The following is an 18016-nucleotide window of genomic DNA, read 5'->3' as shown; positions in this document are numbered from 1 at the left end:
AACATGAAAAAGTCAAAGTCACAGCTACAGATGAGCTTATAAAGCAATCACTCACATTAAGACTTAGAATCAAGTTGATCCTTACATAAATCTGCTGGTATGTTCGGCCAAAGAACAGAAAAGGCCTCAACAGCTGAATTTTAGAGGAGCTTCCATCATCAGCAGCAGCATTTCTTGTGTCTCCTGATGAGCCGAAAGGGTAGAATATTTCTGGTGCTGCTGTGAGAATGAACAAAAAATACAGAAGATTTGACATTCACATTTCACAGTGATTTCACAGAAAGAAACAGTGCCACACCTGCGCAGCGCATAACTTTGGGAAGGCAGAGAGTGTTGAAGATTTTATTATTCAGAAAACAAGTAATTTAGCCATATAAGAATACACAATTATTTCTCTGTCTAGGCAACTTTGAAAGCTGCAAGACCTTCTGTAAAAAGATCCTGAATGTCAATTCTATTCTGAGAAGTCACATGGTACAAGACCTTCACCCAAAAATATCTATAAGTGTATGACCATCTTTGGAAAAGGATGTATGGATATATGTGAGAAGCTGGGCACTGTTCAGGAGTGATCGCCTGCAGGAGGAAGGGATCTCCTGCTGGAGGGAGTGATCCCCTGCAGGAGATGCTCGGCTTTGTTTGTTAATAAAGTCTAATATTTCTGGCATCAAAGATCTCTGCAAAGTTATTTTACAGAACAATTGAAACCACTTCAAGAGCAAGCAAGCTTGCCCTTTCCACCCCATACTTAACTTTTTCCTTTTACTATATATCCCATCAAACAGAACTGATTCTGTTCCAAATGTATAAAAATATTGTCTTGTTACTGTTTACCATGAAATTTCACAGGTCTCGTCAAATAAGGACAACCGGCCAGACAAGCAGATGAGTTAATACATGTTGTCACTAACAAAAATACTTAAGGTCTCCATTCACAGGTAAAAGCAGCCTGGAAATGGTTCACTCCACAAACAAGGTCCAGTGGGGTGCGGTTGTGATCTGAGGAAAATTCTTGCAACTATCAGCAAGGTTGGAGAGTGTGACACCTCCGTCCAACGTCCAAGCATCTCACCTTAAACTACACCAACCAGCCTCAGCAACGCCAACGCAAAGCATAAAGTGGGGGATCAAGGACGTGCTAATAGCGTACCTCCCTCGCCAATGAGGGAAAGCCCATTGCAACGGCTCGCAAAGAGTCACCCTGGTGAAGATAAAACGTCCATGGGGCAACGAGATGATCAACACACCTGGAGGAAGATGTGGACCAACTAATGGTTTAAGCTTAGGTCAAGGTCAAGGTCAAGGTCAAAGTTTATTTCCATAGCACCTTTTAACAACACGAATGTTCCCTTAATTCTGTAGACTATCGGGACTATTTTTGAAGAAACTTGAGGGTTTCAAATCCTAATGCAGACCCATCATAGATGCTATAAAATTGTAATAGTTGCAATAGTTGTTCTCCAATAAAAGAGAATGGGTGATAAGTTACTTTGCCGGACTAGGTCCGAATAGATAATTGGGTGAACTTCTATAGCGATGAATGAGAGACTACATTAAATATATTAAATATAACCATTCGCTCATAAAGCAATATTTTGAAAAGCTTTCTTAATTCACAATGAAGTTACAGATTTAATGATCTGGATCAATGGATCCACTATGAACTATTCCGCATTGCCAAAAAATAGAGGCAGGACATGTTATGTCATGTCCATCAGTTAATTCTGGAAAAAATAGAATGGTAGGAAGATAGGTAGTTAAAGATGAAATGGCATGTCAGCCGCTAAGGCTATTCTCATGGCAAGAGCTGGGTGAAACAGAGTTAATTTTAAGATAATGAGATTGTTTGAAACAAAATAATACAATTATTGACAAAAATGAAGAGATTTTAGATTTTATTACACAGATCCTTAAATAGATCTAAGTAAAAAAATCGCCTGCTTGAATTAAAAGCTAGCAAAATAAGGTTAAGAAAAATGGTTAATCAGCAGTATCGGCCTGTTAAAGGCTTAATAGATCAGTGTGATTCGAAATCCAGAAAAAGATGATACTTAAACTTGACTCAAGGTCTACTAAAGTAAAAAGGCAATGTACTTTGGGATAATTCGGTAAAGAGCAGGTAAATCATGCAAGTATGGAAAATTAATTTGAAGAATTAAAAATCCAGGTAGTGGTCGTGAGGATCACGACCAGACAGGGGAATGTGATGGATTTTTTAATTAATCATAACTAACATTTATTTTTCTTGCAGTAACAACCATCATATATTTTTGAATGATGTATGTGTCCCCTCTGGTGAAAACTTGTGAGTTTGGTTGTGTGAATGTAAAAATAACAAATATGGGAAATGAAACTAGACAGATGTCTAAACTTGAAACCTTGTGGTTACCTAGTAACAAGAGGGCATGTCTATAAAGAACCAATCAAATTGTGGGGAAATTATGTAATGTTTCATGTCATTTTTGCCATATTTTATAAAAACTGTTGTATTCGTGTTCGCTAGTGTGGGATTCTCAATGGAATTTGTCTGAGATCCTCGGCCATGCTTCTTCTTGGGTGAGATCCCCGGCCGTGATTAAAGCATTTAGAGGACATTTGCTAAAGTCTGTCTGTCTGTTTATTATTGCTGCAGCGAGGTAGTTAGGGGAGCAAGTTAGAGTTAGGGAACTCAGCTGAAGTCGACTGTTGACTCGCTGGAGTATAGACTAAACGTCGACTGTAGACGTTAGGGGACGTCGATTGTAGATAAGACCCAGATAGACTAAACGTCGACTGTAGACATTCGGGGAGACCCAGGTACGTAGTTAGATTTAGCGAAAAATCTACCACAATGCTCATGAGAGTTTATAAAGGGACCAAGACAATACTTCACCAGTGGTTGTGATTGGTGGAGTAATGGATCCCACAGGTGGGATCGTCTCTGTTGTTGTAGACGCTGATGGAATGGCCAGGCTTGTGGATTCTGGTATTAGGAACAATTTTATGTCAACAGCAATGATTTTCAAACAAATTCAGGAAAGTTAATGACTGAAGATCAAGAGTAAGTGCTCACCAACACAGTAAGCTCCGCAAACTGGTGGCTTGACAAACTCATAAACATAGTAATTTCCTGGACAGGCTTTGACTTTTATAGGCTGGGATGTGTAGTTACAGCAGCCACTCCATGTGGAGAGACAGACCTGACGGGTGACCACTCCATCTTCCAGCTGTGGGTGAGCGCCGTTGAGCCATAGTGGGGAATAAGTGCCACACATGTCTGGATTTACACATGATTCTGGCATCTGGGTATTTTCACCATTGTAGAACATCCTGTACCAGCCATTCCACTCCACATTATAATCACACTTGCCATAGTTGTAAGAGTTGTCTGTGGATCTCCAAGGCTGATCCAGACTGGTATAGTTGTAGCAGGGGTCGACACTTGGAGTGGTGAAATATACTATTATGAAAACGCAGAAAGTGTGCATTATAATAACATAAAAACCATCAAAACAATTCATGATAATCATGACAAAAACAAAGATGAATGAATATACCTGCACAATATACACTGTAAAAAATGATCTGCTGAAAAAGTTATGATAACTTGTATATGTCATTCACTCAGACATAAAATAATGTGTTATGAAATTTCAACTCAATTGTTTGAGTTTTCAATTTTCCAATTTAAGTTCATAAGTTACTTCAATGAATCACACATTCCAGGTGCCTGAATTAACTTGCCATTTTAAATTGAGTGGGGTACAAGTCTTAGGCGTGTTGCAGATTGAGTGGAGGACAGCTCTTTGCGCATGTGCGGGGGAGGGGGGGAGACTACCGACGAAGCCACGAGACGAACTAGTTTACGCGCCATCAAGCAACAGTCAAGCAATCAAACTTCAATCGCCCGGGTGCCTGTCAGACAAGACGAATCGGATTGGCGTGAACAAGGTCGCTATTGGTAAGTGTTCATGTTTTGTATATTAATAATGTGAGTTGATGAAGCCAATAACGTGATTAACGTTAGTTAGCTTTTGATATGTGCAACAACTGTGATGTCATTTAAGCGAGGCACATTTCAGCGACCGTAACGTTAGTTCGAACACGTTTGCTGGCAGTCTTTTCGTTCAGTCAGAGACGGTTGATAAAGCTTTATCTGAGACGATACCAGTTTTCATTGTAAACTTTGTAAAACGTTGTAGAAAACGCCATTTCTGATATTGCGTATGTCAAGGCCAAATACACTAACGTTAACGTTACCGTTCAAAAGTTTGGGGTCAGTCAGATGTTGTATCATGTTTTAAAAAGAAGTATCTCCTGCTCACCAAGGCTGCATTTATTTGATTAAATTAAAAATACAAACAAACACAGTCATATTGTGAAATATTATTCCAATTTAAAACAGCTGTTTTCTATTTTAATATATTTTAAACTGTAATTTATTCCTGTGATCAAAGCTAAATTTTCAGCATCATTAACAGTTACTCCAGTCTTCAGTGTTACGTGATCCTTCAGAAATCAGTATAATATGAGGATTTGATGCTCAAGAAACATTAATTATTATTATCAATGTTGAAAACAGTTGTGTGCAATTTTTTTTCTTCAAAATTCTTTGATGAATAGAGTTAAAAAGAACAGCATTTATCTGAAATCTAAAGCTTTTGTAACATTAAACACTAACGTTCAAAAGTTTGGGGTCAGTAATAATTTTTATTTTATTTTTGGGGGAAAGAAATAAAATAAGTCAATACTTTTATTCATCAAGGATGAGTTAAACTGATCAAAAGTCACAGTAAAGACATGTATAATGTAAGAAAATATTCCATTTTAAATGCTGTTCTTTTGAACTTTCTATTCATCAAAGAATTTTGAAAAAAAAATTGTACACAACTGTTTTCAACTTTGATAATAATAAAGAATATTTCTTGAGCATTAAATCCTCACCTTATACTGATTTCTGAAGGATCATGTGACACTGAAGACTGGAGTAATGATGCTGAAAATTTAGCTTTGATCACAGAAATAAATTACAGTTTAAAATATATTGAAATAGAAAACAGCTGTTTTAAATTTGAATAATATTTCACAATATTACTGTTTTTGTTTGTATTTTTACAACATTTTTTAAACATTTTTTCTTCTCCAATTTCAGGCCGAAGTGATCCACGATGCTGCTGCGAGTTGTCCTCTCCGAGATGGATATCAGGCACCTTTCCATCGAAATCACCCCCCTAGTGTTGATGCACTGTGCCAGGTGTTGCGTGCAAACCTTGGCCTGAGAGGTGGATTTATTTTACAATTTGAGGACCCTGCGTTCAAGGATCAGCTGACCAATTTGACCGACATCCGAGACCTTCCTGAGGAGAGAGCAACATTGAAAGTGTTGTTCACAACTGACGCAGCTTGCTCGGATTCCACATTGGATACAGCCAGCCTTCCATCTCTCAGTAGTGGGGAATCTGACTCCCAGCACTGGCCTGAGCCCTTCCCGATTCCAGAGTTCTCACATGATGTTGAACTCACGCTGCAAGAAGCAAATGGAAGATATGCAAAATATGGATCTGTGCTGATGATTCCTAAAGGTATGAAAACTGATATCCTGGACACACTTGCAGACAGCATGTCAAAGATTAGTCCTTATCCTGAGAGGCAACACTATGAGAATGTTGCCAAAGCGCTTGTGGAGAAGCATCCCAGTCTAAAAGAGCCAGGGTGTGGAAAGGGTTGGTACGGCTGGTTCCACAGCCTGAAGTTTAAGCTCGGAAACTATCGACAGAAGTTAAGTGCAGCTGGATGCCCAGAGGTGAGGGTCAACAAAAGAAAAGAAGAAGCCAAGGGACCACGTATGAAGAAGTCAAAGAAGGGCGAGGTCCACTACTGTCCAGATCCCCCTGAAGGACTGAGTGATGAAGACATGGAAGAAAAGCGGAGGATGATGGAGGTACATCATACACACACATGCACATCATACTGCATACTGCATACACACCTGCCTATATAATACTAACTACCTACACTTTGCTTTTGTGTCTGTGTTGCCTAATATTTTGTCTTAGTATGTGTCCTTTGTGCTTGTGCAATCTAATTCAGGTGGAAGTGCTGAAAAAAGAACCAGATCACCAGCAGATAGATGAGCTGATGTCTGCCACGTTCTCCAAGCGCAGAAAGGAGATCGTAGGGCATCAACCTCTCATTGGGGATGTCATAGCTAGATGGCCGGCCATGTTCTGTGAGAGACAGGTATAACAATAGGCAACACTCAGCCTAAGATTAATCACTTAATCCAATGACTGGATATCAATGTATTAGCTTCCCTCAAGGAAGTACTAGAGAGATGTCTGATACTATACTGTAGTCTGTTCAGAATCAAAAGTTAAGCAGCTGCCTCAAAATTTCACGTTTTTTTTTTTTTTCTGAATGGTGGCGTGAATGTCCATACAGATAAGTGAGAGGATTGTGTTTAATATTACTGAGTGGATGAAAGCCTTTGACAACAGACAACCTTAGCTTACTAAATTGTGACTCTATGCTTTGAATTTTTTTTCTCTAATTTCTTAACTTTTTTGTCTCCTCAGGTTCGGGCAGAGTTCAAAAGAGTCGTAAGCACAGACCTTCTCGAGTCGTTCCTCGACGGACTTGATGAGCTGGCACCAAGACTGCTGGAAGTGTACGAAGCTGCGACAAAGTCGGCAAAGAAGCCTGCACTGAAAGCCATTTTGGACTGTCTGAAGAAAGACGTGAGTAGACAAGCTGAGAATTGTAAAATTGGGCACCAGATGTTTACAATAAAATCCCAACACTGCTTTTTTTTTTTTCTTGTAGGACACAAACGAAAGGAGAAGGACTGCTGCTCTGCTGGGTCTGCCACACTACCTAAGAGAAGAGCCATCAGACATCATCAGGATGTGTGACGTAAGACGTTTTTCTGTCATGCATAACAGCCCATATACAAACCCACCCACCCACCCACATATACACACCCACCCACCCACATATACACTTGCACGCACACACACACACACACACACATACACGCCCTTTAACACAGAGATTGGATTAGATACTCATGGGTGTTGATGGCAGCAAAATAGTGATGATGCAGGGAGGAGTGAGGGGCAGAATAGTGATGGGGTGGACGAGGGTTGGGTGGAATAGTGGTGATGGGAGGAGGGAGGGGTAGAACAATGTTGGGGAAGGAGAAAGGAGCGGTAGAATAGTGATGGGGAGAGGACCCAGTGCAACATACACTTCCCCAGATCTGAGAGGACACAAGTTTTCACCCTGGCAGTAACCTTCCAACATTGCACCTACAAACATGCACACTCACAACTGAAAGCCCAAGAAGACTATTTTATTAGCCTGAAAAGGTTTATGATTACTGAGACTTAAGTAGCTTTGCAGAGCATGTAATTCTTGACCCAAACATTCACACTATTTTTTTCTGCTTTTCAAGGCCCATGGTGAGACTCTTGCTGAAGCCATGGAGGGGATGCAACTTGGCCTGTTGATAGGCTATGAAGGTGACAACCAGGATCCCTTTCCACATGAGGTCTTCAATGTGGCTGTTGTGGTTGAGGGGACTGTTGTGCTTCACAACTTCAAGGATGTGCCATCGAGCTTTGCCATGCTTTTGGGGATCATCTACTGCGTGAACCTTGAGTATCCACGAGCCATGAAGTATCCCTTTGAGTTCCTTCAGAGGGTAGTGATGAAGATCAAACCAGATCAAGCCTCTGCCAGAGTCCACGGCATCCGAAACAAGCTCCTGAGGTATAATTTGTAAACCATGCCCCAACCGAGAATAGGTTTGGAAACAGGAGAGGAGCCCTGATTTTTTTTGTTGGACTTGATACATTTGCTTTTGTTGGAATGAATACATTTAAGGCTGAATATTGTTCAAATAATGGGGTCTAAGTATACTGTATTTAGGTTTCAAATATTTGAAAACAACCAGCTGCAGTCTGAAGTTTTAGTTTGTTTGTGTTTGGGGTTCAGGACAGCTTTTGGTACAAGTCAGCTGGATCTGTGAGATTAATGTTAAAGGATTAGTTCACTTTAAAAAAACTTTTGCTGATAATTTACTCACCCCCATGTGATCCAAGATGTCCATGTCTTTCTTTCTTCTGTCGAAAAGAAATTAAGGTTTTTGATGAAAACATTCCAGGATTTTTCTCCATATAATGTGTTTCAATGTGCACCAAACGTTCCAAGGCCCAAATGAGAGTTTCAGTGCAGCTTCAAAGGGCTTAAAACGACACCAGACGATGAATAAGGGTATTATCTTGCGAAACGATAGGGCATTTCAAAAATAAATTCAAAAGTTTAAGTTTTATAAGCACAAATGCTCTGTTCTGTGATTCGCGTTCTGATGACGTAACGTAATACGCAGGGAATCGCAATAACGTTGAAAAGGTCACGAACGAACGTCACGAACGCGCATCACAGAACAGAGCAAGGCGAGCATTTGTGCTTTTAAAACGTAAACTTTTTTATTTATTTTTTAAATGACCGATCGTTTCGCTAGATAAGACCCTTATTCATCGTCTGGTATCGTTTAAAGCCCTTTGAAGCTGCACTGAAACTGTCATTTGGACCTTGAACCGTTTGGTGCCCATTGAAGTCCATTATATGGAGAAAAATCCTGGAAATGTTTTCATCAAAAACATTAATTTCTTTTTGGCTGAAGAAAGAAAGACATGGACATCTTGGATGACATGGGGGTGAGTAAATTATCAGCAAAAGTTTTTTTTAAAGTTAACTAATCCTTTAAAAGGTTTTTTAAATGTTTAAATTTTAAAACCTGTTCAATATTTCAATGTTGTGTAAGAAAAAAAGCTAATGCTTTTAAAGGAATGTATTTTCTATTGGGTGAATATGAATAGTGTTCAGTACATCTTTGGGTGACCTAATGGGGATATGACAAGCAGAGTGCATATAGAAGGTGAGCTTCTATTTATCTTAGCTTCATGTTACCCACACCCAATTGAAGTTTGTTAACTAAAAAAGTATTGATTACAAGTTTGAGATGATTGCATGATTGAAATGTTTATGTATAGCTTGTATTGGCTTAACATTGGTTTTAATAAAAAAAATGTTTTGTACTCAAATTTGTGTGTTTTTATAATTAATTAAGTTAAAACAAGGCATTATTTTAGATCATGTTAACTTGATACCCAAATTCAAAGACATTACTTAATTGAAATTACTATGTTGAACCCACTAATGGGGATAAGTGAACAGAATGCTCATTAATGAGTTCACTTTATTTTGAACTTGCATAGCAAAGTTGAAACAACAATAGTTGTATAGTCATGTTGACTCGCAGAAGACAATTCACAGCTTAACAAGAATCAAAATAATGAGTTAAAACAATTCATTAATCCATTTTGTTTTTACTTGAAATTTTGAGGCAGCTGCTTAACTTATGATTTTAAGTAGAACCAAGTAGATATTTTTTACAGTGTACAGGAGCTGGGATTGAAAGAGTTGGTCTGGTAAATTTGTAGACATAATAATTTCCAGGACAAGCTTTGACTTGGATTGGGTCGGATCTGTAGCGACTGCACTGATTAATACGGGAGCCGTAAATTTCACGAGTTACAACTCCATCTTCTAGCCGAGGATGAGAGCCATTAAGCCACAGAGAACTATAACCTCCACATGACATGTAAGACATACACCACTCAGGCATCTGAGCACTTGATCCATTAATGAAGAGTCGATACCAGCCGTCCCATTCTACACGAGTGTCATCATGATCAGATATGTATCCATAACTAGACCAGTAATTGACTGTGCTTCTCCAAAAGTTGTCGAGTATGTTGTAGTTATTGCATGGATCATAATCTGTTAGTGAGAGATGATGAGACCACAACATTTTATATTTCAATGTTGAACTTCACAAGCGCAAATCTAAACCAGTCAAACTACAAATAATCATGAGATTCATAAACCATTAATACATAATATGACTGTGTAATAGTGATGGTTCAAGTTAATGTATAAAAATTGCCATTTAAACTTTAATGCAGAACTTTCATTGGAAAAAACAAGAGCAAATTTTGCTGTTGAGATAATCATATATTCACTCATATATATTATATACAACTTACTCAAGTTGATGCTGGATCCAGTGAATATATCTGGACTTATCGTGGAAACCACCTGTGCAACAGTGCTGACATCTAAAAAGAAGGAAATTCATGTCATGAGAGAAATCATTTTAAAAGGTTTGAAAGACTTTTAAAAAAAATACAAAATCACAGTACCTGTGCAGTATCCTGAACACCATAATTGTGGATTCACAAGTTCATAGACATAGTAATTGCCTGGACACGCTTTAACTCTGATGGGTTTTGTCTTGTAATCACAGCAACCTCCCCAATAAGTCCCTCCACAGACCTCCCTGATCACCACTCCATCCTCTATCTGAGGGTGAGTATCATTGAGCCACAGACTGGTGTATGTGTTACAGGTGAATGAACTAACACAGGTCTCTGGCATCCGGATGTCCATTCCATAGTAGAAAAGCCGGTACCAGCCGTTCCAGGAGAAAGAATCGTCACAGATGTAATCTCCACTTTCATTGTTGGCTCTCCAGGGACGATCCAGAGACTCATAGTTGTAGCAGGGATCACTGCTGATGCTTTGGAAAGCAACTGTCATGGACAAAAGAGATCTTTGTATTTTACACTTTGTATTATCTACCTGCATATACACCAGGGGCCTCATGTATAAAACTTTACGTAGATTTCATTCTAAAAGTGTGCGCACGCGCAAAAGATTTTGCATACGCACAAAAGTTTTCAGATTTGTAAAACCCACACCGAATCCTTCCAAAATTCCCTTAAAAAAATGCCAGTAAGTGGAAGATTGTGTACGTGCATCTGCACCCGTCGCCTCCCCAAATTATCCATAAATGGGTCTTACGATGTCTAGCCTTATTATGCCCAACCTTATCTGCATATCATTTTATGGGGTTAGAATTGTTGCATTGTTCCCAATTAATAGATTGAGATTCACAAATAAATGTAAAGATTTTCACAAATTAAATCAAATTCACAAATAAATAAAAATGAGATTTGCAAATAAAAAAATAAAAATTAGTTTAGTCACAAACACAACTCTGCCTGGCATTCATTTGTGGATTTTGAAACACTTTTAGCTTCAAGACGTGCAGACAAATCCACCCACTGTCTACTTAAGCTAATCAGATAACAGCCATCTTGCGTTGACCAATCGTAGTAAGCTCTCACTCCAACCAATCACGATTTGCTTTACAGTTAGGGCATTATAAGGCCCAAATTGGTACAGTAAAAAAAAGTTTAAAATTTGGATTTCGTTACACTATTTGACTTTGTATCAAGCCAAGCCACAGTATTATATTTTATGAGCCTTTGAAAATGTGAAAGAAACCACGCACGTCTCTGTTATGGGAACAAAACGTTATGGAAGCGTCACGTTATTCAAGGTAAAACAGAAAAGCATCAATAGCTGACTAATGAATAACTAGATTAAACATGCAAGTTTGTGTAATAGGTGAAATTACTGTCACACAACAGGCAACAGCGATTCCCAGTTCTTGAGTCAAGCAGTTTTAATGACGCATATGAGCAGCTCTGTGGATCTAGAGCATTATAAACAGTATTTTAAACATTAAATAAATGTATTATGATTACTTTTGTTTGTAGAAACATATGTGTGGGTTCTTTTTAAATGTGTGACAGGTTGTTGCATTCCCATAGAGAAAGCTTGGTTTGCTCATCAAGAACAAACGAAAAAAACAGAGGGAACATTGGCCATGTAATGTCTGACATATTTCACAGAAAGTGGTTGGTACAAAGAATTTTAATTAAGAGTATTTAATCATTCATCTGCACTTTTAAACATTTATGCTATACCTACAATGACCCCTCAAAAGTGTGCAAGTTCTAGACTTCTCAAGTATGAAAGGCTCATTTACTATATGAATGATTCCTATACACTTGTTTCATTTCTACATTTGGTAACACTTTACAATAAGGTTATTTTTTTAAACATTAGTTTATGTATTAACTATAACATGAACTAACCGTTAGCAATACATTTGTTACTGTTTTTGTTAATCTCTGTTAACATTAGTTAATAAAAATAAAGCTGTTCATTGTTTGTTCATGCTAGTTCACAGTGCATTAACTACAAGATTTTAATAAAGTATTAGTAAATGGTGAAATTATAATGGACAAAGATTAACAAATGCTGTAAGTGCAGTTCATTATTAGTTAATGTTAACTAATGTAGTAAACTAATGTACCTTACTGTAAAGTGTTACCCTACATTATGGAAAGCAAAAGATAGAAAGAGGAATTGAAAGTTATAAAGTGAAAAAATGACTGTACCTGTTACTCCATTGGTTATTTCACCTGTTAAAACAAAATTCAAGCATAAATATTTACATTTAGGAGTATCTTATCAGTTCACATATTTGAAAGGGTCAATCCAATGAGACATAATTGGTCAGTTATAGATTTTAAGATGTGAAAAACACTCACCATTAACCAGCAGGATCAGTGACGCACACAGTGAAATTAGAAACCTCATTGTGACAAACAGATCTGTAAAGACAACTTTTTGAGATTATACACATACATCTGCGAAAGGAATAACAACAATATATTTGTTGCTATGTTCATTTCAACTTGTAAGCTATTAAAATCCAAACAAGTAATTTAAATATAATATACATGAAATAACTTTACCTGAGATCAGAGCAAACTCAGGGAGATTCTCTCTTCAGAAGTTCAACACAGTGATGCTGAACTGCAGATCTCACAATCTCATCAGTGCCTTTAATACCTGTGGGTAGATCATTACTGGAACTCTTAACAATACCTTAAAGCAGTGTTTCATTTCTTTTTATTTTGTGAGAGATTGTATCAATGCTTGTCATTCAATCGGGTCACTTCATTGTGCGGCTCTGTTGTGTACCGGCTGCTCTGATATTACAATGGCAACAATGGTTAATCTAAAGTTGATCTAAAATCAGAGTTAATCTAGATAAGAAAGATTCCCAGCAACTATACATATACTATGTACACACACACACACACACACACACACACACACACACACACATCAGTAGATTAGCTCTTAACTTTAGGAAGCGCAAGTACCTGTAGAATCAGCACTATATGATGAATAAAAATGACAAACACATTTAAAAGGAACATTTACATTAAATGTATTCATCTCCCAGCGAACATCACACAACATGACCACTGTCCACTTAGCAATCTTACAAATAGATTCTTTAAAAAAAAAACTGAGCAACAAAAAAGTAGCCCCATAAACTTGCAATACTAGATTACATGCAAAAGTCTTATGGTGTATTCACACCGAACGCGAATTTAATTTATTGCGCGAGTAGATTACATATAGGCCTAAAGTCAATGCATAAACGCGAATAGACGCATCATTCGCGCCGGGCGTTGCGAATGACGCGAATTGGGCGACGCGAATTGGGCGACGCGTTTGCCGCGAATGCCTTCCGCGCAAGTTGAAAAATTTGAACTCGAGCAAATGTTCAAGCGTCTAACTAGACGCGATAGACGCGTATTTGACGCTCTATTCGGGTTCGGTGTGAACACACCATTAGTGATAAAAAGTTGCTCTCAGGCAAAGATCCATTCAGTAAATCATACAGTTTCAGTCTCATACTAGAAAGACTCTTTCAAAAGTCAATGCAGCAGCACTGTAGACCCCTGAACATGCATTTCTAGCTACTTTACAGGGACTTTAATAAGATGTAGGACTATTTAAGAAGAGTGGCGCTGCTTGGACACGAACTTGTCAATAGTGCGACACTGAATGTGGCCTTTCAGTCTTTCCTCATATTTAATTAAAAACTAAACCTAGAACAAAAACAACTTTGGTTATTTGAGCAGAGAGAATAATTCAAAAAGTGCGGTAACATTCTTCAAAGCCTTTATAATTGAAAATACAGTATGTCAACATTTGAAGTGGGTCAAAAAAGTTCAAAGAACGGGTATTTGTCACGAACCACACCGGGAAACACAGGAGAAGATCCAATTGCAGAAAGTATGTTTAATAATGGAAATCCGTTACTCAAAATCCAGTCCAGGCAATAGTCGATATCATAATCCATCCAAAACAAGAACATAAACAGGAACACAGAAGTGGCGTGATAAATACAAGGACTCCGTGACACATACTGAAACAGACAGGGTTATATACACAGGGAAATGACAATGCTAATGGGGAACAGGCTGAGTGCAATAATTAGTGATAAGAGACAGCTGAGTGCAATGAAAAGACAAGGATCATGGGGGATGTAGTTCAAGAGTGTGATGGACACCGTGGGGAAGGAGGACATCTAGTGGTGACCCAAGGAACATAAACCAGACACTGTGACATAACCCCCCCTCTACGGAGCGGCTACCAGACGCTCCAAGACGTGACAGACAAACAAGTGTCCAGGCGGGAGGTGGACTGGTGGAGGATCAGGGGGAGGGATGGGGGGCCAGGTCCATGGAGAGAAACGGGGACAGGGAGTGACAGTTCATCTGGCGGCCAGGGCGGAGACGACTTTCCCTCGGGCGGCCAGGACGGAGACTTTCCCTCGGGCGGCCAGGGCGGAGACTTTCCCTCGGGCGGCCAGGGCGGAGACTTTCCCTCGGGCGGCCAGGGCGGAGAATATCCCTCGGGCGGCCAGGGCGGAGACTTTCCCTCGGGCGGCCAGGGCGGAGAATTTCCCTCGGGCGGCCAGGGCGGAGAATTTCCCTCGGGCGGCCAGGGCGGTGAATACCCTTCAGGCGGCCAGGGCGAATCAGGCAGTGCAGGCGGCCGGGACGGGACAGGTCCTTTGGACGACCAGGGCGAAGACCCCTCGGGCGGCCATAGCAGAGGCTCTGGAACAGACGGCACTGGCTCCGGCTCTCGAACAGCAGGCACTGGCTCCGGCTCTCGAACAGAAGGCACTGGCTCCGGCTCTCGAACAGAAGGCACTGGCTCCGGCTCCCGAACAGCAGGCACTGGCTCCGGCTCCCGAACAGCAGGCACTGGCTCCGGCTCCCGAACAGCAGGCACTGGCTCCGGCTCCCGAACAGCAGGCACTGGCTCCGGCTCCCGAACAGCAGGCACTGGCTCCGGCTCCCGAACAGCAGGCACTGGCTCCGGCTCCCGAACAGCAGGCACTGGCTCCGGCTCCCGAACAGCAGGCACTGGCTCCGGCTCCCGAACAGCAGGCACTGGCTCCGGCTCCCGAACAGCAGGCACTGGCTCCGGCTCCCGAACAGCAGGCACTGGCTCCGGCTCCCGAACAGCAGGCACTGGCTCCGGCTCCCGAACAGCAGGCACTGGCTCCGGCTCCCGAACAGCAGGCACTGGCTCCGGCTCCCGAACAGCAGGCACTGGCTCCGGCTCCCGAACAGCAGGCACTGGCTCCGGCTCCCGAACAGCAGGCACTGGCTCCGGCTCCCGAACAGCAGGCACTGGCTCCGGCTCCCGAACAGCAGGCACTGGCTCCGGCTCCCGAACAGCAGGCACTGGCTCCGGCTCCCGAACAGCAGGCACTGGCTCCGGCTCCCGAACAGCAGGCACTGGCTCCGGCTCCCGAACAGCAGGCACTGGCTCCGGCTCCCGAACAGCAGGCACTGGCTCCGGCTCCCGAACAGCAGGCACTGGCTCCGGCTCCCGAACAGCAGGCACTGGCTCCGGCTCTCGAACAGCAGGCACTGGCTCCGGCTCTCGAACAGCAGGCACTGGCTCCGGCTCTCGAACAGCAGGCACTGGCTCCGGCTCTCGAACAGCAGGCACTGGCTCCGGCTCTCGAACAGCAGGCACTGGCTCCGGCTCTCGAACAGCAGGCACTGGCTCCGGCTCTCGAACAGCAGGCACTGGCTCCGGCTCTCGAACAGCAGGCACTGGCTCCGGCTCTCGAACAGCAGGCACTGGCTCCGGCTCCGGCTCCAGCTCCGGAACGGGTATTGACACTGGCTCTGGTTCGGGAACAGCAGACACTGGCTCCGGCTCTGGAACAGCGGACCCTGGCTCCGGCTCTGGAGCAGCAGACACAGGCATGTCCGGGATTCGAGTCAATTGCTCCAAAAAGTCCAGTATACCCTTGGCGGCCACACAAATGGGCATCACATGAACAGTCTCTGACTGGGCAGACGGGATGTGAATAGTCTCAGGCTGGGCAGACGTGACCTGAACAGTATCTGACTGGGCAGACGTGACGTGAACACTCTCTGGCTGGGCAGACGTGACGTGAACAGTCTCTGGCTGGGCAGACGTGACGTGAACAGTCTCTCGCTGGGCAGACGTGACGTGAACAGTCTCTCGCTGGGCAGACGTGACGTGAACAGTCTCTCGCTGGGCAGACGTGACGTGAACAGTCTCTCGCTGGGCAGACGTGACGTGAACAGTCTCTGGCTCAGCAGTCGTGCGTCTCTTACCCCCTCTCCGTCTGCGACGGTGAGACGGTGGCTCCAATTCGTCCCTCACCCTCCCAGAGTCGAAGGGGGGCCATGGTGGAGAGTGGTGTTGGACTCCCTCTCGACCACCAACTCCTCTGCGACCTCCCCGGGTCCCACGAAAAATGACTAGACGGGTTCCCTCAAACATATCTCTCCTCTCCCGCTCAGTGGCTGGGGAGGAGAAGTTGGAACACATACCGCTGGATCTGTGTGTGACGGAGTCCTTCTGTCACGAACCACACCGGGAAACACAGGAGAAGATCCAATTGCAGAAAGTATGTTTAATAATGGAAATCCGTTACTCAAAATCCAGTCCAGGCAATAGTCGATATCATAATCCATCCAAAACAAGAACATAAACAGGAACACAGAAGTGGCGTGATAAATACAAGGACTCCGTGACACATACTGAAACAGACAGGGTTATATACACAGGGAAATGACAATGCTAATGGGGAACAGGCTGAGTGCAATAATTAGTGATAAGAGACAGCTGAGTGCAATGAAAAGACAAGGATCATGGGGGATGTAGTTCAAGAGTGTGATGGACACCGTGGGGAAGGAGGACATCTAGTGGTGACCCAAGGAACATAAACCAGACACTGTGACAGTATTGTTCAAAACGTATAACTTTGATGAAAGGTTTTGATCCTTTAAATGTTGACTACTGTAGAATCACACTTACATATTATGGAACCATTATCAAAATGATTTAAAAAAAACTAATTATGCAATTATTACAAATACTTCTCTTTCTTACTATTCCTGAATGTAACTGCCCACAAAAGGGAGACCATTAAGCCACTTTACTTACTCATCAAAATGAATTACCTTTTGGGTTACTCTCTGCATTATGTCCTCATCATATGATTTGATATACTAGATAAAATATGAATCTATAATTTTTAAAGATGGTGCTGCACTTATATAATATAAAAGTAAGGAGGTGGGTGCCATTTTGTTTGAGGGAAAATGTTTTCTCCTGTTTTCCTGTGTTGTCAGGGAGCCAGAGAAGCTCAATTGTGGTTTATTTAATAATTGTTTTGGTGTATGTACAGGCAAGTTATACCTAAAGTTAAGTTAGGAGTCCATTTGGCCCTGCTCCCTCTCGTACCATGGCGGTAGTTAAACAAAATCAGGGTTTCGGGATAAGTTTTGAGTTGACAAAACCAATACAATCATCTTTATTGGTACCATGACAACGACCATCAACTTTCTCTGTCAACTCAGGCTTTAATCCTGAGCTCGTGGAGCGACATAAGTAGCGAACATGAAACATGCAATTCACTTCTCACGAGAGAGTCAGTGCGATTTCATTTTCTCTTCTCCCAAAGATTAAGACATTGAAGAATATTTATTATATACTGTAAATGCATTTACATAGCAAGAAGAAAATATCTTACTATATCAGTGCAAGTGAAAGTTATCAAGAAGATAACATATATAGCGACACAGAGATTTGAACATGTCAGCTCACATGTAGTCATCTTTAAAGCTCTATGTATTAATTATAAAGCGTATTTATCTGTATATACGCATTTAGACTAAATGCTTAATAATAA

At 41.5% G+C, this 18016-nt stretch overlaps 1 protein-coding gene across 1 annotated transcript; it reads left to right on the top strand.

Annotated features, from left to right (window-relative positions):
* The first annotated feature begins 4779 nt into the window (after positions 1–4779).
* On the top strand, positions 4780–7773 carry LOC130077155 (sterile alpha motif domain-containing protein 3-like). The gene is made up of 6 exons (XM_056242300.1): positions 4780–4788; positions 5132–5920; positions 6070–6219; positions 6555–6716; positions 6802–6891; positions 7433–7773. Exons 1-6 carry the CDS (start codon positions 4780–4782, stop codon positions 7760–7762), a joined length of 1530 nt encoding a protein of 509 aa, XP_056098275.1. The 3' UTR covers positions 7763–7773.
* Positions 7774–18016: the final 10243 nt, after the last annotated feature.

Source organism: Rhinichthys klamathensis, unplaced genomic scaffold (genome assembly GCF_029890125.1).
Source record: "Rhinichthys klamathensis goyatoka isolate OS25496 unplaced genomic scaffold, OSU_Roscu_1.1 h1tg000721l_1, whole genome shotgun sequence".
NCBI lineage: Eukaryota > Metazoa > Chordata > Actinopteri > Cypriniformes > Leuciscidae > Rhinichthys > Rhinichthys klamathensis.
This window is presented reverse-complemented; position numbering and strand designations above follow the sequence as displayed.

Excerpts from the sequence above, each read along its gene's own strand:
- LOC130077155 (XM_056242300.1), top strand. Across the intron at positions 5,921-6,069 it reads AAAAGCGGAGGATGATGGAG|GTGGAAGTGCTGAAAAAAGA; the intron begins GTACATCATACA and ends AATCTAATTCAG. Across the intron at positions 6,717-6,801 it reads TGGACTGTCTGAAGAAAGAC|GACACAAACGAAAGGAGAAG; the intron begins GTGAGTAGACAA and ends TTTTTCTTGTAG.